The 24,359-nt window shown below is 31.2% G+C and overlaps 2 protein-coding genes across 2 annotated transcripts in view; one reads left to right on the forward strand and one right to left on the reverse strand.

Moving 5' to 3' along the window:
* The window catches only part of LOC143082286 (cysteine--tRNA ligase, cytoplasmic-like), a 193,836-nt gene that overhangs the window by 41,203 nt on the left and 128,274 nt on the right, over window positions 1-24,359 (forward strand). The window lies entirely within an intron of this gene.
* The window catches only part of LOC143082289 (uncharacterized), a 91,784-nt gene that overhangs the window by 32,175 nt on the left and 35,250 nt on the right, over window positions 1-24,359 (reverse strand). Inside the window, exon 2 of the mRNA XM_076257911.1 lies at window positions 5,988-6,074. Within this exon, the coding sequence (XP_076114026.1) occupies window positions 5,988-6,074 (87 nt within the window). The remainder of the gene's footprint in view (window positions 1-5,987; window positions 6,075-24,359) is intronic.

Here is a 24,359-nt window from a genome sequence, read left to right on the forward strand (position 1 = left end):
ATTGAAGGATACATCTTTGTCCATATAATCCTTGATAATCAAGGTGAGCAGTGTGTTTATTGATTAAAGAATATGTCTCTCCTTAGCAACATTTTATAAGAATTACAAAGATGTTTAATTAGTTTGATGAAATGTTATACACAAGCTTCTAAGGAGAAATGTCATATTTGAGACTATCAAGGTAAAAAATATTTCAGTATACTGAAAAGAGTTAACTGATAACAGGGACTGCTGTCTGTTGATGTCTTGTACTGTCTGAAATCTTTAGATACCAGGGATACCCTACCCCTTTTATTTTGCATTTTATATTTCTCTTCAACATATTCCGCAATGTCTTTACTACTCATGACTTTTCTTAGTTGTATATAGGTTTTTATAAGTATTTAAATGACATTTTACCAAGAACTAGTAGTGCAAGAAGGTTATACGAGAGTCATCAGTTTGTCTGATACTTATGGATCAGTGAATCACTAATGCTTATTAATCATATACTTAATATATCTAAATTATAGATTTCTGGACCAGCTGTTTTTATAAGTTGGAATATATAATTAATTTCAGTAATTACTCATATAGGTACATGTATAATGTAGACAAAATTTACTTGCTTTTGGTTTAACTATGACTTGCTCAGCAAAGAAAATAGAACATGCCCTCTGCAGAAATTCTTTGATATATCGTTCCATATATATCTACACTAATTGATGATGGCTGCTATGATTGTTTGGAATGGTGCTGTATGAATTGATAAAACAAATTGTCAAAAAAAAACCTTAAGTTAAATAAGTTTATAGTCCTTGATTTAAAGCAATCAATGATAATTTTGAATGCAATTATTGGCTTTGAGCAGAAGTAAATACTTTGCAGATTTAATTTCTTTTATTTGTGGGTAAAATTAATCTGTTTATAAAGCAATTTGCTGCATATGCCACATAACGTTGATGATCACGGATGTCCCATAGTTCTAATGCGTGTGTGACCACCCCTTTAAATATCAGATATTCTTTCTCAATTTTCTGCCTCAGGATTAAAACTTTTTTGATTTGTGCATTGATGGAGATAATCTGTAACAGTAATCTTGTCTGATTCGGCCATATTTTTATCAGTCAGATGGTTGTTTTTTAGACGTTCTATTGTATGCTAATTTGCATTGTTGTGTTGCAAACATCTAATCTTCGTAGGTTGAAATATCAGCGTCTCACACTTTGTTATAAGATCAAAGCTTTGATATAATCCTATTACGACATACGGTCTATTGAGTCCAATGCTGTTCTTCAGACTAATAGAGACACTTCAATTGCTTTTTCATATTTTTGTCATTGACAACATTTTCTATTGTAATTTTTTTGTGATATTTAAGGGTTAACTTGATCAAACTCCATACAAAAATTATTTTTCATCAGAAAATTATACGAGATATTTCTTTTAAACAGTCTTTAAGCGTGGCTGTTTTTCTTCCGATATTTTCCTATATATAGAACATTTAGATTAATTTAATTTCTATGATAGTTTATTTTTCATGTTAAGGTAATAATCGTCATACTGTTGGGTCAATTTGTATTTTATTTTTTTATTTAAATGTTTTTAATAAATTTCACAAATATAATGATGTGGGATTGTTATATTACTGACTACAAAAGTGTTGAGCTGATAAAGTTCAGGTAAAAGATTCAATCAAACATATCACACATGACTAGAATAAAAAGGGATGGGATATACATCACCAATATCACCATAATTGAAACATCTATAGTCAATGTAAAATCATGATAAAAATACTGAAAATCTTAATATTTGGCCTGTGATTAGTTTACTGCTAAATTTAGAAGCATAAGAATATTTTAAACATCAAAATAAATTCCTTTAATCATGGTCTCAGATGTTTCTTTTTATTGGATAATAATTTTGCTTTAACCAGAAGGTTTTTTGCCTGATGTTGCCTGCTTCTCTGACTTCTTATAGAAATAAACTAGATTAGGTTACCAGATGTTGAAAGTTATCCGTTTGTTGGATTTTTTCTTGCAATAAAATTGTGTAATATTACGTTCAATTAGGTGTCAACCTTAACCCTCTTAGATGTTCATGGTGACATCCTCATTGGAATTCATTTGCATAATCACGTTTAATATTAGCTTTTTTTTGACGAGTGGTTGACACTTTTTTCATGTCAACTTGCAGAAGCTCAATTTGCTTTTATTATTGGTTTGATCTGATTGTAACATCTCAACAAAAAATTTAAAAAAAAGGTTGATTAATAAAAAATAATTCTCCGCTATGTTTGATCATTTTTGTGAAGGGCAGGAGAATTGTTTCTGCTATTTTTAAAAAATTTGACTTTTGACTTCAAGTGCACCAGATGTTATTGTAAAAGCCAGAGACTACCAGAATGGTTTTGATATTATGAATCAAACTTTTGGCTAATGAGAATCGATAAAGATTATCAAAGTTTAATTGTTTTACAAGAAGTGTTTTAATGGTATCAGCAGATTGAGTAATTTTATCAATGTTTGGCACTGACTGTTGAAAAGATAGAACATGTTGTTGTGGCTTAGCTGCAAAAGTAATTAATTCTCCTAACTACATAAGAACACATGTTTTCTGATGATTCCATAGGTAAAACACATAGTTAGCCTAAGTTAGGACATCACTCACTCGTTACCACCAGTGTACTACAAGTCTGACATAACCACCAACATGTTTTCTGATGATTCCATAGGTAAAATACATAGTTAGCCTTAGTTAGGACATCACTCCCTCATTACCACCAGTGTACTACAAGTCTGACATAACCACCAACATGTTTTCTGATGATTCCATAGGTAAAATACATAGTTAGCCTTAGTTAGGACATCACTCACTCGTTACCACCAGTGTACTACAAGTCTGACATAACCACCAACATGTTTTCTGATGATTCCATAGGTAAAATACATAGTTAGCCTTAGTTAGGACATCACTCCCTCGTTACCACCAGTGTACTACAAGTCTGACATAACCACCAACATGTTTTCTGATGATTCCATAGGTAAAATACATAGTTAGCCTTAGTTAGGACATCACTCCCTCGTTACCACCAGTGTACTACAAGTCTGACATAACCACCAACATGTTTTCTGATGATTCCATAGGTAAAATACATAGTTAGCCTTAGTTAGGACATCACTCCCTCGTTACCACCAGTGTACTACAAGTCTGACATAACCACCAACATGTTTTCTGATGATTCCATAGGTAAAATACATAGTTAGCCTTAGTTAGGACATCACTCACTCGTTACCACCAGTGTACTACAAGTCTGACATAACCACCAACATGTAACTGGAGAACAAAAATGAAGACTTCGTGGTTGGGGAAAATGACAAATTGGAGATTTTTTGAACCAGGGAGTGAAGTAAAATTTGGAGATGAAAGATAAACCAAAAAATCTGATTAAAAAAGCAGACATCTTTAGAATAAGTCAACCAATCAATGTAATACTCATGAACTGTTAACCAAGAATATGTCAAACTTCAATATTCTCTTACAAACAAATTTAAGAAATTGCTGTGAAATAAGTTAAAACATCTAAGTAAAAAGAAAGTAACCACTGCAAAAAGTTAAGTTGGTTTACTGTATTAGAAATATAACCTGTAAGTTTTAAGAAACACATAAAGGATACACATGTATCTTAAGAAATATTCAGAATCTCTGTGGTTTTCTATATTTACAAAACCAAACTTTATTTTTTTGCTGTCATAACTGAAGACAGTTTAAGATTTGTCGTGGTGAAAAATCTTGTCATTTTGATAAAGTATTGAAAAACTCCAGACATGCAAATGTTGACATGATACAGTTGTCATTTGTCCTTCAAACTAAGTGGAAATTTTGCATCATGTGTGTGCTTCTTAAAAGTACTAATACATTTGTGAGAGGTTTTTTTTATAGGAAAAAAACAATTGTGGATGCACTTGTATACAATTGTTTGTTTGATAGATTTTAAAAAATGTATTTTTGACAATATATTTAGATGCAAATATACAGGCAATTCAAATTGATACAATTAGTGTCATGAAAAGAAAGTTTTTTGTTGATGAGGTTCTTAGGTACTTGAGAAATGTATTTGATATAACATTGAAAAGTTCCTTCAGTCGATGGGCTTTTTAATCACATTTTTTAGACTGGTACCTTTTTATATGATTATTTTTGATAAAATTAAGCTGATCTTAAAAAGCAGTGTTATATTTGATTTTCACACATTTATTTGTAAGTATTTCCAGCTTATTTTAATGGTTTGTAAATAATTGAAACCTAGAAGAAGCTCTATGTGTAGGATTACATTTTCGAATATTTGAATAGGGTCTACATGTCTATGAGCTTTTGAAGGGCACAAACAAAGCTTGATGATTAGTTCACTGAAAATTGTCTATATTTTATACAGTATTAACCAAAGGCAAATATGAATCACAGATTGTTTACATGTTCAAGTTAGTAAACAAAATTTAAATCTATCAAGTCCCTCAACCATTACCTAGAGCTGACACTTATAATATTATGGAATCATTTCATCTTAGAGCTGACAAACTGTTTACTGTGTGTGTAAACAAGTTAACAGAAGATGAAGCTTTATCATGACATTATTTACCTTGTTAACAACCTGTATAAGTCAATTAAATATATTACATGTATACCAGACAGTATTTAGTCTGTGTATAAGTCAGTAAACAAGATTATAGCACATCAAGTAGTAAACACTTGATAAGTTCTACACTAATCTGTTTGTTCTGCAGGTTTTTGATCTTTAGTTTAAGTATCAATTAACTTGGAATGCTAAGTAACTTCAAACAGGTATTGATAATGTATTGACAGACTGGTGTAGGTTCACTTCTATACAATTGTTTAGATTCAGTCTTCTTTGATGACACTAATATAGTTTTATATACAGTTCACTTCTATACAATTGTTTAGATTCAGTCTTCTTTGATGACACTAATATAGTTTTATATACAGTTGGATTTTCTAGGTGATGTTAAAGATGCTTTGAAGTAACAGCAGATAAATTTCTGATTAGAAAAGCTTTGCTTTGATAGGTAGAATCTGCTGGAGGTGAGCTAAGTCATGATATAAAAGAGTGATAAAATCTAAGCATTCAAAGATGGTATAATGCCTAGCACCCCTTATGGAGCTGCATTTATGGTTAAGCATAGATTTTTTAAATGTTCCATTCCCAATGTTGCCTAGTTTGTCCCCTTTAATTAGAATCCTGGATTGGCATTTGATGAGAATAGTATCCTATTTTAGACAGTAGACTGTATTAACCTTGAAAGTAGTGAAAGTGTTTTAAAAGTCTAATTTGAGAAAGAATTTTCAGTTTTTCAGTGAAATTTGAAATAAGCCTGTTTGAATGTTTCAGTCCTTATTAATATGACCAGATATCATGCAATTACTAAATTTACAATCATGTTGTAAAGTTACAAGTTATGGTTTGTACATGTGATGATATAGTGTAAAGACATTCTGTATCGATTGGTGGTTTCTCCCATTCCGGAAATGATTTTTAATGCTGTAATCACCGGTAGCAGAGTTTGTATATTGTTCCTAGCAGGTAATGATAAGTTTAATCACTGCGATTACGGCTTATTTTATGGACATCTTTCATTTAAAACTCACCTAATTCAGAAATAAATACAACACGACGTGAAAATTACAAATCAATATGTTTTTGTAGAAAATTTTGCCTGTGGTGTTTAACAAGTGATTGTGTCAGGCTTATATAAAATCTTATTTTGTTATTATTTTCTTAATTATATTTCTTTTCGAAAAGAAAGGATTTGAAATAGGATTTCGTAATCCATTCGTTTCCAACAGTCAACCTTGATATAGTAAAATGTTTTTGTTACTAAGCTGCATGTTTTATTGAAAAACCTGAATTCCAACTTACTAAGAAGTTGAAAATTGTACTGATTAAATTATGCTCAACACTATATAAGAGTTAAGTTCCTTTTACTCACTTTTGCAGATATCATTAACTCTAGTGTAGCCTTTTCGCTCAGCTTCATGTGATGTTCGAGGTAGCTCTTTCCATACTCCAAATCTTACTGAAAAACACAAAAAGAAATGATTATATAAGTGCCACAGATAAGACTTTTGCTGTTTTGACAGCATATTGCCTGATGTTTGTGTGTGTGAATCTTGTGGAATTGGTGGTATACTGGTCTTTGTCATTCTTAGGAAGTAAACTTTTTATGTAAAACTTCTCTAGTCAACATCTAAAACTTCTCAAATTGTAAGGAAAAAAACTAGCCAGGTAAAAAAAAATATAGCTGAAGCAACAAACAAACAAGACAATAGTTGGAAATTACAAATAAACATTTTCTCTACAAGTTTTACACCCATTGCAGCAAAAAGAATTTCAGACCAAACAAATGTACTCTAAAAACAATAAAACATTTTATATCATTGCCCTTGTGGATGTTTGCTATTACTGGTGCAAATAAATTGTGTTACTTTGGTCCTTCCTGGGTTAAAACAGTATAATATACCATGATACCTGTCACATCAGTTATAATAGAGTCGCTGATGTGTCCGTTAAGCCATTTAATGCATGTATGATGAGTACAAATAACGATTTATATCTACTATTGATGCAACCGATACCGTCCTTAAATTGATGTTTACAAACTTTTAACATCTAGATTGTCTCTGTTTGCGGAAACATTGTGTGTGACTAACGATATGGTAGTGTCACGTTATACTTGTTTGTTCAACTTATATTTTCCATTCCGCTTTATAAAGTATACATTGTAATTTACAGATTGCCATTAAAATTTAGCTTTGTTAAAATGTCAAAATAAAAGCGCTATATTATTAATTTTTTCAATGTATTGCATCATAATAAAGTAAATAAAGGATAATAGTGATTATTTGAAGCATCAGTGATACAAAATTGTTGAAAAAATTGTAAAAATATAAACCAAAGATTTTTTTATCTGTTTTACATGAAAAATTATATTTTCTCGATTTATATTGAGGCAAAATTGAGACAAAAGTTGCATTTACATATAAGTCATATGTAATTTTTATTTCAATTTGATGTGCTTAGTGATCCACTAATGGAGGTCTATCTCTGACTCCAATGCAGCCTGATATACCACAAACCTTTGGAAGTTTTGAGCTCTGCTCTGATTGTTATGTCCTAACATTGAGCTTGAATGACTTTTTGTAACACAGCCATTGGTTGATAGCTGCCTAAAATCCTATTACACCACATGATATTTAATTTGTTACAGTTTGTGTTCAACACCATCATCATTGCCCAATATTAGCATGGTAATTAGTTTTAATCATTTATTTTAATGCTTCATTATTTATTTGAAAATATTGACGCTGTCATAACAATATTATAGTAAATAATTAAGCCCAATAAATATCACCTCCTTATCCTAATTCTAGAAAATTATACTTTGTTCTAAAATAATTGGTCAAATTTAGAAGATGATTGTGTAAATGATAAAAATTATGAGGTGTGGAAATTACCTTTAGTACAATTAAGTCAGACTATCTGTGATAATAATGAAAAAGTTTACTGTAACAGCATATTTATAATTGGAATCGATCATATAAACTATAAATTTGTGTAACGGCAAGGAAGGAAGCAGTGTTTGTTTTCTAAAATTCTCTGTTGGTTTAGCATCCGCAACTATTTAACTGAAATAGATTTATGTCCCAATGACGAGTCGGTAAATAGATCAAGTGTTGTCATAAATAACATGACTCGTTGTTCAACTGTTGAGTAAAGATGAAAAAATATTAATCTGTGAGCCGAGTTATCACGTTTCTTTAGAGTAAGGGGAAATCATTATTTGTAGGGATATCATGTTTTTTTCTGTGTAAATACCAGCAGAATAACTCTGATGGCAGAGTGGACATGTTTATTTCAGAGCTAATGTAAGAGCAACCCTTTTCCTGTGATACTAATAATGTAACTGTAATGTAACAGGAAGCATAAACTATAAACATTGGTTTGGTTGAAAATCAAGCATTGCTGAATCAACTTTGAAAATGGTTTAAAACATATTTTAAACACAGTATTGCCTGCTTAGTGTAGGGGAGGGTTGATTTTCGTTATTTTTTTTTGCATTTTCTGAAGTGTTAAACTGATGATGTGATTTTTTTTCATAAATCCTACATGATAATGATTTAGTTTTGCAACACTGTGAGACATCAGTTTCAACAAACCAATTATTTCACATTGCTACAATAAAGCATCAAATAAAAACAGCAATTTCCACAATTACATATTTATAATGAAACTCAGATGAAAATACAAAGTATTCACTAATGATAACTTATATCATTTTTATTGGCACAAAGAAAGTAGAAAAAGAAAACATTTTGTTTTATTTTAAAGTGATGTTGTTTTAATTAAAAAAAAAAAAAAAAACTATTGTAAATTTTTCATTTTTTCATATCTCATTTGACAATAAACAAAATTAAAGTGTAAATTAAGTGATCAAATCTATGAACCTCAGTCTATCATAAAGGAGTATTCAACATCTGCATGGCATAAAGAGTTGTTTGATGATTAAAGATCTCATTTTCCAATGACATTAAGAGTTGGGGTTTGTTTAACTCTTTACTAAGTATAATATTTTTGGGCTGTTGTCTGCTCTTTGGTCGGGTTGTTGTCTCTTTGACACATTCCCCCGTTTCCATTCTCTATTCTATCTAGTTACTGAGATGTTACATGTAGCTAACAGACTGTTACAAGCATCTGATCGATCGAGACTTATTGTTATATCTTACTATCATGAATGTTTTAATCCAAACCATTATGTAAATATGTTTGAGTTTATGTATTGTTATATTTTACGAGCATCTTGGGAAATAAGTCTTTGGCTCCAGACAGCTTCTTCCCTTAAGCTATCGAGGAAGAAAGCCATCATGGTTTGTGACATATTTACAGCATATTAAAAATTGGACATAAAGATCACATCTTATTAATTTAGATTTAATGACTCCCTCTGTCCACATCAATACATAATGGGATTGTATGTCTATAAAGGTAGGACAGGATGGCTGCTGATATCATCTCATTCTCCCTATATGGCCTGTTAATATTTACAGTGATCTCTTGTGTCCCAGGCTTTGATCTAATGTACAAAAGGTACAGATTTTATGTCTTGTGCCTTTTATCATCTCACGGTCCAAAGAAGAATTACTTGATAGACTCAAATCAGACTATATCTTCTTTGCCACATGTCAAATGAATGTCAACAGTATTAAATGGACAAACAACTTTCAGATTTAGAAAGTCTGGACAGAAAATTTTAACATTTATATACAAGTGTGCATTCCATTTTAAAATGTTTAAAGGTTGAAATTTTGAAAAAATTAACAGTTATCATTTAGTTTAACATTTTTGCAGAAAAAAAATAAAATTCAATAATAGTGCTTCATTTAAGATGAAATTTTTTTAAGTCTAACATTTTCATTTAATGTCATGAACTATGTATGTTATGAATATTACCACTCTTTTGTCACAGCCTTGGAAAGTCACATGTAACTTGACGCCTACTCTTTAATTGGTTTGTGTAAGCTCATTGTGTTGTTTATAATTTGAATAATTGAAGATTTAATTTAACTCATCATGAGTTACATAAACTAAGCTTGCATGATCTCCTATGATTCATATTTTAATGTTGGCTGGGAAAGCATTGTCTAAAACTCACGCAGGCATACCGATTACTGTTTCTTCCTATTAAATAAGTATATATGTGAATTTACGTGTAAACGCAAACTTGCATCCAATAAGCAATCATTATCTAACAGTTACCCTTCATTAACTACATTATTGACCTGGAAATTAGAAAATTTAATGAAAAATCTGACAGCATCCAATTTCTACATAGCAATCACTTGCACTGTATGATACTGGTACCTAAACGATTATTGGTGTACATGATACCAGTACTATGATCCTTATTGGTATATTAACAATGTTATGTTTCAGATAATGTCTGTTTTTGGCAACAAGTAATTACAAACATTCCAGTGATTTAGATATCGGTCATTCAGATGTTTAAATTAACAGGTTCCTAATGGGGAATAGGAATCAATTGCATATTTCACTGACGTTCTGTGAAGGGTTGATGTTAGGCTATCGCTGCAACTCATGCATTATTCAGTTTGGTCATTAGTCTTAGAACAGAACACATATTTACAAAATAATAGAGAGTGTACTTTGAGTTGTTTGTATGATCATTTACATTAAGTCATAGCACTTGAAGATCGGGAGGAATTTTACCGATTCCATCAGCAGTGATTTTATCATGCAATATTGAGATCATCAGCCATGACAATTGATGACTGAATGAAATTGTATAATGCTTCGTCAAACTTCTTAAAGATGATATGTTATAGTAAATTTAAGCCAAAATGCCAAGTTCACAAAACTTTCAAATGGATTTTTAATTAAATTATTTGACAGTAATTTCCAATCATTTTAAGGAATTTCTTTTCAACCAAATTGAACTCAGGCATACTAACATGTATGTTTTGAATAGTTTCAGAAGATACCAGATTTAGAGGATGAATTTAACATATAAATCTGGATGGCAGAAATTATGGTTGAAATTGTCCAGCGTAGGATGAGAAAACTACTTAGACCTCCTTATAAAAGTCCAAACAACCTCAAGCTTATTACTAAGTGCATCTATATAAGAATTTTCCTTTTGTTAGACCTTGACTACAGATTAGACTCCACGTTTAATTCGGTAATCATGTCATGAGAGAAGTAATTATCTTCATGCAGACTGCTTCTATTTTAAAATATTAAAAAAAAAATAGCAATTGAGTTGAGAAACCTTAGAAACTGTCACCAGCTCATCCTACATTTTCTTTATCCGGCTTCGTTCTGTTGTATTTAGTAATAATGAATATTATTTATCTGTCTCTAACATAATATACTAGTTCTCTGACATTTTAAAAATTGAAAAAAAGAATAAAAATTGTCTCGACTAAGAAGAATAATGACAATGGTGTTTTCAGCAGAGAACTCGGGGAACTTAAGTAATTGAAAAAAAATATAGTATCTGGAGTGATAGAACGTTTATAAGATAGATAGGATTAACTAAGATTTGTGTACAGTAACAAACCTAAATAGATTTTGTTACTTGTTTCACAATAGATATTAAGAATCAAGTTCATCGTAAGTCATACATGAACTTTTTATACGACCGCAAAAATTGAAAATTTTTTGGTCATATATTGGTATGACGTTGGGGTCGTTGTCGTCCGAAGACATTTGGTTTTTCGCACTCTAACTTTAGTAAAAGTAAATAGAAATCTATGAAATTCAAACACAAGGTTTATCACCATAAAACGAAGGTTGGGATTGATTTTGGGTGTTTTGGTCCCAACAGTTTAGGAATTAGGGGCCAAAAACAGGTCTCAAATAAGCATTTTTCTTGGTTTTTGCACAATAACTTTAGTATAAGTTAATAGAAATCTATGAAATTTTAACACAAGCTTTATGACTACAAAAGGAAGGTTTTGAATGATTTTGGGACTTTTGGTCCCAAGGAATTAGGGGCCAAAAGGGTCCAAAATTAAACTTTGTTTGATTTCATCAAAAAATGAATTATTGGGGTTCTTTGATATGCCAAATCTAACCGTGTATTCAGATTCTTAATTTTTGGTCCTGTTTTCAAATTGGTCTATTAAGGTCCAAAGGGTCCAAAATTAAACTTAGCTTGATCTTAACAAAAATTGAATTCTTTGGGTTCTTTGATATGATGAATCTAAACATGTTCTTAAATTTTTGATTATGGATCCAGTTTTCAAGATGGTCCAAATCAGGGTCCAAAATTTTTATATTAAGTATTTGGCAATAGCAAGAAATTTTCAATTGCACAGTATTCCGCAATAGCAAGAAATCTTCAATTGCACAGTATTGTGTAATAGCAAGAAATTTTCAATTGCACAGCATTGCGCAATAGCAAGAAATCTTCTATTGCACAGTATTGTGCAAAAGCACAAAATCTTTAATTGCACAGTATTGCGCAATAGCAAGGAAATATCTAATTGCATAATATTGCGCAATAGCAAGAAATTTTCGATTGCACAGTATTGCGCAATAGCAAGAAATATTCAATTGCACAGTATTGTCCTGTTTTCAAATTGGTCTACATTAAGGTCCAAAGGGTAAAAATTAAACTTTGTTTGATTTCAACAAACATTGAATATATCAGGTTCTTCAATATGCTGAATCTATCCATGTATTTAGATTTTTAATATTCGGGCCCAGTTATCAAATTGGTTCACATTGAGGTCTATAGAGTCTAAAATTGAACATTATTTGATTTCATCAAAAATTGAATTCTTGGGGTTCTATGATATGCTGAATCTAACCATGTCTTTAGATTTTGGATATTGGACCATAATAGGTAAATGTCCATTTTAAAATTTTTAAGGTTTTAAATTTAAGTTCTTGGACCACATTCATTCTGTGTCAGAAACCTATGTTGTGTCAACTATTTAATCACAATCCAAATTCAGAGCTGTATTGAGCTTAAATGTTGTGTCCATACTTGCCCCAACTGTTCAGGGTTCGACCTCTGCGGTCGTATAAAGCTTCCCCCTGTGGAGCATCTGGTTAGTATACTCAATACGATCAACTTTAGTCATAAGATTTTTTTTGAAAGCCAAGAATCCTGATCTCAAAGTCAGTTTTTTGGTTCATTATTGATTGGTTGATTGATGACTTTACTTTAATGCCACTTTCTACAAAGAGTGATATTTCAGGTCGATTTCAGGACATTCACTACTTTAAGCAAGCAAATTTACCAAACACCTTAGGATATTTGATATGAATGTAAATGAATACATTTATATTGGAGTTATTTCCCTTTGATATGACCTTTAAGTTTGTCCTGTATATATTAATAAGAAATGTACTAATAACTAAGTAAGATGGTTTTAATGAAGACTGTTTTAATATATGTTATATAATCTGGTTATGTAAATGAAGATATTGGAGTTATTTCCCTTGTAGTTTCTCCTCAATATATTAATAAGAAATGTACTAATAACTAAGTAAGATGGTTTTAATGAATATGTTGTATAGTCTGGTATGTAAATGAAGACAATATTATTCGTGTGTTGAGATGCACGGATTATCTGGGATCAGTCGGGATAGGAAACAGTATATCCTGAACCAACGTCGTGATTGACATATGTTAATATACATTGATTTATCTACTTCGTTCAAATTAAGAGAAAGATAATCAAAGAAATCATCGAAGAAAACTGTAACATATCAGGAATTAAGATTCTCCAGAGACGTGGGACATCGAAGAAAACTGTAACATATCAGGAATTAAGATTCTCCAGAGACGTGGGACATTGAAAAAAACTGTAACATGAGGAATTAAAATTCTCCAGAGACGTGGGACATTGAAGAAAACTGTAACATGAGGAATTAAGATTCTCCAGAGAGGTGGGACATTGAAGAAAACTGTAACATGAGGAATTAAGATTCTCCAGAGCTGTGGGACATTGAAGAAAACTGTAACATATCAGGAATTAAGATTCTTCAGAGACGTGGGACACCAATTCTCTGTTAGATTTATAGGAGTCTTTTGTACTGTTTTATTACCTATGAAACATAAACTAATTCTATTATAATGCTTTCTATAGATTAGGATTAAAAAAAACTGCAACTATTTTCCAACAAAAATGTATCTTGATCATAAACTTGGGAATTTCCATTTACTTGGCTAAGTGAACCTAATGGAAAATCATGAGACAGATATATATCTATTAACACTTCAAAGAAGGACTTATATTATTTGTTTTACGGCACATTTTTCTCCATTTGATGCATTTATATTACACGTTTATGTAACAAGTTAATTTATATATATCTTACATGCACTTTTTGAAGCAATGGCTTATGAATAATTCCAACCAAGTGTAAATTAGTTAAAGCAAGGAAACTGTGTTCATTTAATTCAATAAAAACAATGTTAATTTAACAGAAAATTTTTAAGTCTAAAATGCAGATTGGACAGCCATTGTATTAATTTGATCAGACTTTTCTCTTCTGAGACTTATAGAGCTTTTGAACACCAGCAGAATAATGTGTACCAGTGAGGTTAAACAGTTAAATTTTATTTCCTGCATCAGAATCTGAGAGAGACATAAGTACTTTCATACACACTTTATGAAATTCAATGTGAACAAAAGAAGTTAAAAATGCTGTCCTCTCCTGTGTTTATTGGAGCCTATGTCCTTGCTCTGTCGGGGACCAAAGATCTTAATTCAAAATCAACTTATATATAGAATACATTTATTACTGGCTAGGAAAATAAAACAAATATGAATAAGCTCTGTTGTACAATTAAAATTTGATAGTGGGGGAAAAATTTAATGATCAGATTCGTCCTTCTTTATAATTTTTTGTCCACCATTTAATTTTCCCATCACTTGGCGTCTGGCGTCCGGCGTCGCCGTTGCGTCCTGCGTCGTTAACTTTTACAAAAATCTTCTCCTCTGAAACTACAGGGCCAAATTTAACCATACTTGGCCACAATCATCATTGGGGTATCTAGTTTAAAAAATGTGTGGCGTGACCCGGCCAACCAACCAAGATGGCCGCCATGGCTAAAAATAGAACATAGGGAAAAAATGCAGTTTTTGGCTTATAACTCAAAAACCAAAGCATTTAAAGCAAATCTAACTTGAGTAAAATTGTTTAGCAGGTCAAGATCTATCTGCCCAGAAATTTTCAGATGTTAGGTTGCTGCCCCTGAATTGGTAATTTTACGGAAATTTTGCTGTTTTTGGTTATTATCTTGAATATTTTTATAGATAGAGATAAACTTTAAACAGCAATAATGTACAGCAAAGTAGGACCTAAAAATAAGTCAACAAGACAAAAATGTTCAATTGACCCCCTAAGGAGTTATTGCCCTTTATAGTCAATTTTTAACAATTTTCATAAAATTTTTAAATTTCACTAACATTTGCCACTGAAACTACTTGGCCAAGTTCATTATAGATAGAGATAATTGTAAGCAGCAAGAATGTTTAGTAAAGTAAGATCTACAAACACATCACCATCACCAAAACACAATTTTGTCATGAATCCATCTGTGTCCTTTGTTAAGTATTCACGTAGACTAAGGTGAGCGACACAGGCTCTTTAGAGCCCGTAGTTCCAGTATTCAATACACATCAGATACTAAAATATAATAATTCTTTTCAAATTTGTTTTATCTATTGATTTCTAGGCACTGATGTGGGTCACTATGATAGATCTTTATAAAGATTACTGGCTGATATCAGACATGATACACTGCCCTTGTGATAAATCAAAAGAGGTTGCAAAGTACAAAATGGACACATGAGATCTTTATCAACACTTTATAAACATCTTGTTGTGATAAAAGTGCAACATAAAATAGATAGTTTTACAGGATTTGTATGTGTTTATTATGATTTGACATGCCTTGGTGTCTTTAGCACCAGACCATCTGTTCATCACACCTGGAAGTACAACAGCATTATGGGTAATTGATTTTACCATTACATTGGAATGATCAGTAATGATTGCCACCCTGACTTGATCTACCTCATGCTTTGACCTTTGTGAATACCTTTACAATGTTGGTATAATTAGAGGGTGTTTTTTTAGGAAATAAAAATAAATAATGACTTACTATGCTCCTCTTGAAGTAAATAATTTATTTTTTCTACTTAAGAAAAAAATCTTACATAATACTTAGTAACATAATCAGACAGTTTTAATTTGTGCATGTACTGGCTCTTTAAACTCTTGGCATTGATATATTTTATCTGATGAGAATCATATATCCCAGGCTACTGTACTAACTGTCATTAACCAGACATTTTGTAACATAGTGAAGTATTTTTAAAGCTTGTAAATTTATTTATGATAAGACATTGATGTTGAATTAAACATGCTTAAAAATTAAAAATGATAAACGAAACATTACAACAGTAAATGATTTGGTCAAGAGATTTTTGGTACTCTTAGAGGGTATAAATCAGATGCTAAAAAAATGTCAGTTAAACATCAAGTCTAATGAATGAAAAACTGTTAAAAATAAAAAGATAGGTACCATCATTGTTTCTCAAATCAGTGATAAGGCCAAAAATGTTATACACTTGTATGATTCCTTCTGGCAGAAAAGGATAGGGTAGGCTAGCTATGTGGATATGGTACATATTTTTTTTCATGGATGATTGGAAGGAAATTTCTTTTAAAGTCCTTATACAAAAAGACTAAACTTAAACTGTGTTTGACTAAAATTGTGATACGGGCTAAAGACCTAAATTATTAATCTGTGGATCTATAAAATAAGAAAATGTTGAGTTATGTTTGAATTTTTGATGATTGTAGTGTCTGTGGAAGACGTATCCTTGAAGCAATAGTATTGGACAGAGAATCAATAGACTACACTGTTTATATAATGATGACAGAGTTATAGTAGTCATGCAATTGACTTATGATACAAGTAAATCAGCTAAAGTATCATCAAGGAAAAACCTACATTTGAGCATTACATAATATTGAGGGTTCTAAAGCTATCAAGTTTTTGATGGCAATGAAAACAAACTGACATTTATTTCAGATCTTTATAAATTAAGTGACTCTATACTCCAAGTAAAAATGTTTAAGTGACGGTTACTTCAAACATGAACTGAAACTGACAAAAAAAAGAACATTTGTTGTGTTTGTATTCACATCAAAGAATTAGCAACCTTAGAGAGAAAAAATAGGATCCAAAAATGAACATGACTGTATATCACTGTATGACCTTGAACAATGTATAAGTATCTTGCACTATAAAGTTTAAAAGCTCTGCAATGATCCTGAGAAATTTAACGTTTGTATCAAATGTTATTACAACACCAAAACCATGAAACACTGCATTGAGAACTATAACTCATTGCTTCAAGCTTATTTACCAATAAATCATCAGTAACATATCCGTACGATATCATCTTAATAACTAACTTGACAAAGTTTGAGAGCAAACAAAGAAAATATAAACTTAATTCCACCAAAAAATGTTAGATGACAATTTTAGAATAACAAGGTGATTTGGTGTGTATTTTATGTTGCTTTAAATGACTGTATCATATGGTAACGGTTTATGACATGTTTTGAGATTGTTGATATGGTAACGGTTTATGACATGTTTTGAGATTGTTGATTAATGAAAAAATAAATGTTTAGTATTCTCATTTGCATTTTGTATTTTTTTTCTTTGTTTAAAAAAGAAATGGAATGAAGCATGAAAGTATTATTCCCTCTGGGACTTACACAACTGTGATACTTGATTTCAAATTTTCTAACTTTTCCATAATCACATTGTTCTTCATAACGTTTTCTGACCTTTCTGGTTGTATCACCGAATCCAAGATCTGATAAAGTAATTTTTTCCTGATTGATAAATTAACACTGATCGACTTCTACGAGAGTTCAGTAATTTATCATGTAGCTAAATGAAGAAATATCCAGAGTTGTACTACTGAACCAGATTTAATATTAATTCTACATCGGTTATTTTTTACGTTATTTTTTTATGGCGAGGATTTGATATCAAGTGAAAGCATATTGTTCCTTGCTCAATTATATAAAATTAAGATTTAGCAAGGATGGGGTCGCAATAATTATGTAATTTGAAGAAGTATAAGAAATAAGAATCTGAGTTACGTCCGTGATAACAGTAGGAAAGCTTTTTCATTTCTTTGTATGTAATATAAAAGTAACATTAAGATGAAGGGTGCCATAAACACATGCAGTTATTAGAAAGTGTTGTGCAATAAAACAAGGGACCATTCTTTTATTATATTAAATGTAGAATTAACTCGCAGACATAGAATTTAAGCCCCAGACAGTGAAACGACTATCTTGGCATGTTCCTGGTATAGGGGTAGATTCTTTCAGTCTCATTAGATAACCAAATCTTAATGGTCGGGGTTAGGGGGTAATTATAAATACATGTGATATCAAATATAGCAGTAGGAATAAGTACTGTTAAGTCATAGGCGGTTCTCAGTTCTAATCAAACATGACATCAGTAATAATATTTACATGTAAAAAACTTTCATGCACAAGATCTGGCCTCTGCAGTGACAATTAACGTATTACATACTCGTTCACATCCCACTGATTGACATCACATAAACTTTCATGTTATATAAAGATGCTACCCATGATATAGTAACCTGCTCCCGCCCACCCCTTTTATAGTGTAAAATTGCATTTTATCCAAGCTTACTGTGAATAAGTCTGATTATTACAAAAATCTTTATCAACAACATCAGAAAACCATTCCAGTTGAATGTTTACCTTTGAAGCAAAATTGTCATAGTTAATTCATAATAATATTTTTTTTTAGAAAAAACATGCTACATTTTATGAAATCAACAAGATATTTTAATAAATGGAAAGAAATGAACTGCATTATTTGTGTTGAAAATTAAAAGTTCATTTTATGGTATGAGATTAGCCATGTTTCTTCAGTTTTCTACAAAGCTAGACTGGTATTGAATTGCACTGAATGAAACATTTTGCAGCAGGTGACCTTACAAAAAGAAAAAAAAAAAATGTGTCATGTGTTTTAAATGATACTTGTCTGGACAATTAATTGAAATTTCTTTTTTTTGATTCCACAATATAAATTGATTTGTACGGAATGCATGTCTAGAAATTTGTTTATTAATTGATATGATATAGCTTTACATGATCCACTTGAGATCCTCCATGGGTTTGTTTGTTTTGTCGTGTTTTGTCTGAGAATGGTACAAGTTTGACTGGTTATTTCCCTGATAATTCTTTTTTGAATATGAAATATTAATTGTCTGAATATTATCAATTTCCCCTGAGACAAAATTCCAAGATATGTTTTTGAGACATGATGTTAAGTTGTTAACAGTTTGTTCAACTTAAAAAAGAGAACTGGATTTTGTTCAACTTAAAAAAGAGAACTGGTTTTTTTTAAACGTAAAATAACTAAATGCGCACAACAAAACTCAAAGCAAATGAATGTGAAGCTCTTTTTTAGCTGCTCTTCATCAGAAAGTCAGAATCATTCACTGAGTTGTCAAATATCTATGTAGTCAACATTTTTTGCACTTGTTTGGTATTCAGGAACATCATGCTGAGGGTGTCAGCATACATTTATTCCACCTCAAAGAAGGGATTTGGGCGAAACAATCTTAAAATAAAATGTGAATGAATCCCTTAATTTCTAAAAAGAAAACGAACAGAGCAGATTCAAGCTTATGACTGATGCAGATTAAACAAGATATCATAAACAAACCTTGTTATATTTCCATCAGAATCCTATTAGTGTTTTACCAAAATGTTTGTTGTCTTGTTAGAGGGTAACAAATCATTATTCACAGTCACATGACTGTAACAGAGATAAATACGGCTGATGCTGGGAAAGTTTGTCATTTTTGAGGTGATATGATTGTTTTACCATACTAATGTCTGCTCAGTTTACAACCTGATCTGTGTAGTTAATGATAGAAATCAGACAAGATATGATAAACTGATGACTAAGACTTCTAATGAGGCAGGTATACAGTTTAACTACTGAAGCCCTATACCTGATCCCTAAGACTTCTAATGAGGCAGGTATACAGTTTAACTACTGAAGCCCTATACCTGATCCCTAAGACTTCTAATGAGGCAGGTATACAGTTTAACTACTGAAGCCCTATACCTGATCCCTAAGACTTCTAATGAGGCAGGTATACAGTTTAACTACTGAAGCTCTATACCTGATCCCTAAAACTTCTAATGAGGCAGGTATACAGTTATACTAGTTGAGCCCTGTGTCTGATCCCTACGTTTTCTATTGTGGCAGATATATATTTACAGTTAAACTACTAGAGACCTGCAGTGGCAGATCCATAAATTTTCATTAGGAGAGCCCACTGAGACTGCCACCTCAGTCATTCCCTAAATAATCAACCAAATTTTTCCTGTGACAATTTCTAGGAAGTCTATCAACTTAGTAACCTTGAGAAAATATGATACCCCTTTCAACATATATCATACCTTAAAAAATCACCTGCAAATTTACTTCATTCATTAGATATGAGTTCATTGGTGGTACTATATTTCAAGATATAAGAATTTCTAATGCGAAAGATGGTATGACCAGCATATTTTGAATGGATCCATATGATATAAATGATTTTGATATCACAGTATTTCTATATCAGAGAAGTAGTGAAATCTATGAACACATTTCTGATTCTTCGTTTTGGTATTAATGTCTGGAAGCTTCAATCCATCTCTAATTACATTCTAATTTTCAATGTTTTTTGGGGAATCATGTCTTGTATTGTTGTATGAGAGAAATAAATGTCAATTTTGTTTTAGCTTTGGTAGCTTCTTCCTTGACAGTTTAATGCCAGATAATATCAAACATTTTCTGCAAGTGTTTTGTTAGATGGAGAAATTTCGAAAAAGTTGATAATTTTTTGCGGTAATTGCAATTAACAAATGTGTTTGTAGTACTGAACAGACGCACTATTTTTCGTAAGGATTGATTCTTTAGATGATTAGTATTTATTGTGGTGTTAGCTCACACTTTCAAAAGTGCTTTTGGAATAAAGGAAAGATTTCTTTTGAAGAGAAGATAGATTGCTAAATAATAGTTAGTTGTGATGTCTGTTCTGTATTAAAGGGCAACAATTGTATTATTACATATTAAAATGTATGTAGTTGAAGGAGCAAAGTTTTATTGATTATAAGCTAATATGTGTAGGATCTCCAACAAATTAAAAAAAAATGAGTTATAAATTTAAAGATATGATTGAAATCATTATTTATCTCTGAAGATATCATATTCCAAATTGGTAATTTCGAAGTATTATTTATGTGGGTTTATATTTCCAATAGGCCAAGTATAAGGCCAGTTTAAATTTAAATTGTTGCCTATTATGACACAGTTTTCATAATTGTTTGCTGATTATAAGCATGAACTCTCAGTAATTTCCCAGGTTACCAAATAGCAGGCCCGGTATATAGTTTTTTATTTGTCAGTAAGCCTGTTAGACTGATAGTTAGCTAACTCAAATACTTTATATGGGATTCGCAACCTTTCTTTGGGGTCATTGTATTGAAGATCAAATATAATGAGAAGAAGATCCCTCCCTAAGTTACCATGTCAAAGGTCTATTTCAAAGTTACTATAAGTAGACTTAAATTTTATTACGGTTGAGGAGCACTTCTTTTGGATGTGACCTTCAGTAGGAAAGCCCAAACCACAATTTTTAAAGCTAAAGCTGTATATGTACTCAAATACCATATGTGAGGAGCAAAGGGACCTAAAAATATTAACTATAAAGCAACAAATATAGAACAGAACTTAAACCCTATTAGGAGACAATGTGAAGAAATAAATATATCTAAATGTCAATCGTCTGTGTAACTGATATTTACAATCAATGTGATCTTGTATTGTGATCAGCCTTCAGAGGGATTCTGTAACATTTATAGTGATCAGCCTTCAGAAGTATTCTGTAACATTTATAGTTCAGATCTATCATCTCACTGATGTATTTATAGATCTTACATCATACATGTACATTCAATTGTCTTGTCTTCTTGGAATACAGATTTATTGTGGATTTTGGAAAGCTATAGAATGATTGTTCTACATTGGGTCAATTTTTAAATTTTTTTGAGAAAAGCAATTAGGATTTTCTAAAGGAAAGAAATCTAAAATGTGAAACTGAAAATCCTTTCCTTATTTTAAGTCACTGAGTCCACCATTTAGAATGCCCCTGTGTACATGAAAGTCATAATCTTCATACAGAACGTCCTTGTCTAGGTTATAGTCTTATATCTCCATACAGAACTACCCCGTCTATAGTTGTAAGTTGTATCCCGATATGCCCTAACAGTTGTCCTGTCTAGGTTGAAGGTTACTATGTCTCCGTTCATACGTTATTATAGTCAACTAAATCTTCATTTAGTCCTTCTGTATTTCAATTTAGTTCATTGGTTTAGCTTTTATATAAACTCCATACTGTTTCTTCTAAACTTTGATACAATATCTATGTCTAAGTTTTAATCTTGCCTAGGATGTATTTATACATACAGTAGTCCTACGTCAAAGTTTAAACTTAGTAACTAGGGTTAATTTGTAACCCCATGGAGTCCCCATTTAAAGTGCAGGTTAAATCATATCCCCATGCATCAGAGTCTCCCACCTTCACATAATATTTTTTATATTTTTTTTTAGCTGAATTTAAGAAGATAAAGGAAATAAAGTTTGGTAGATAAAATCATTATGTAAAGTTAGAAATGACAGTTGGGAAGTTTTTATCTGTTATTTTTAATTCTGATAGTGCCAAAACTTCACATGATTTATATAGGAAATGTTCACTTTCTGATAAAGAAGTGTTAAATAGGTGTTACATTTAAGTTTTAAAATATAATTTTTTGTTAAAACTGAAAGTTGAGACAATAACAAATGGTACATTAGAATAGTAATGATTAATCTTGTGAAATAGCAGCCTCACAAATCAATGAATTAATGGTCTTTATATTTTGATGTGTTTGTCAGACATTTATACAATAAAACGTAAAAATCATAATCCAAAGTGATTATAGCTATGAAATGAGGGGTATATATTTATGATTTTATGATGATCACAAGCACCAAACTAAATTTCCTATGAACTTTTCTGTCAAATTGGGTTATTGATAAAATAGTGTCAATTTATCTATTGTCTTCTTTATACAGATATTTTTAACAATACTTTTAGATATTTGGATGATATATTGGCTCTAAATAATGACGACTTCAGTATGTATACTAAAGAAATTTATCCTGTAGAACTTACTTTAAATAAAGCTAATGATAACAATGACCACTGCCCTTTCCTCGATCTTGATATCTATATCATAAACGGGAAGCTTAATACAAAAATTTATGATAAAAGAGATGATTTTTCATTTCCTATTGTTAATTATCCATTTTTAGATGGTGACGTTCCCTTGTCACCATCTTATGGTGTTTATATATCTCAACTTGTACGATTCGCTCGTGTATGTAACAATGTATTAGATTTTAGCGAGAGAAATTTATGTATTACTGAAAAATTATTACACCAGGGTTTTCGATATCACAAACTGGTCAAAACATTTACTAAATTTTATCACCGGTATAAGGAAATAATTCGTAAATATAACTCAACATGCAGACATCTTATACGTTCAGGTATTTCACATCCAAAATTTTATGGAAATATTCTTTATAAAGCACAAAAATGTCAGTATTCTCCTCAGAAACTAACAAAACCTTTAAATAGACTTATTAAAAGGGGATATAGTTACGATACTGTGGTCAGGTCATTAAAGATTGCATATTTTGGCTTTAACATTGATTCACTGATAGGGTCTTTGCATCGGAACTAAACACATTTATTTCTAAAAAAACAGTTGTTGGCATGACATGGGTTATGTTCTTCTCATATATTTTATGATAGTATGATACTAAACCCCTAACGGGAGGGATTGTACCTGATATTCATATGATGAAGACATAATCTTTCAATCAGTTTAATTGAGGTCTGGAGCTGGCATGTCAGTTAACTGCTAGTAGTCTGTTGTTATTTATGTATTATTGTCATTTTATTTATTTTCTTTTGTTACATCTTTTGACATCAGACTCGGACTTCTCTTGAACTGAATTTTAATGTGCGTATTGTTATTCTTTTACTTTTCTACATTGGCTAGAGGTATAGGGGGAGGGTTGAGATCTCATAAACATGTTTAACCCCGCCGCAATTTTGCGCCTGTCCCAAGTCAGGAGCCTCTGGCCTTTGTTAGTCTTGTATGATTTTAAATTTTAGTTTCTTGTGTATAATTCGGAGTTTAGTATGACGTCCATTATCACTGTACTATTATGCATATTTTAGGGGCCAGCTGAAGGACACCTACGGGTGCGGGAATTCTCGCTACATTGAAGACCCATTGGTTGCCTTCGGCTGTTGTTTGCTCTATGGTCGGGTGGTTGTCGCTTTGACATATTCACCATTTCCTTTCTCAATTTTATTGAAATCCACTTTGATTAGTAGGAATGGGTGTTGAGTATTTTCTGAGCCAGTTATGTGTTTTTTATAACTTGTAGGATCAATAGTCTGTGATGTAACAGTTAGTTAGAGATGGAACATGCCATTTTAATTGAAACTAGTCCTATATTTCATTTCTACAAATGTGATCTGCAGTCTTCCAATCATTAAAATGGGAAATGTCAAAATGTTTATGTCTTAAATATTCAAATTGGGAATATTTTTGATTATTTTTTTAAAGACAGACT

This window comes from Mytilus galloprovincialis, chromosome 7 (assembly GCF_965363235.1).
Source record: "Mytilus galloprovincialis chromosome 7, xbMytGall1.hap1.1, whole genome shotgun sequence".
Lineage (NCBI taxonomy): Eukaryota > Metazoa > Mollusca > Bivalvia > Mytilida > Mytilidae > Mytilus > Mytilus galloprovincialis.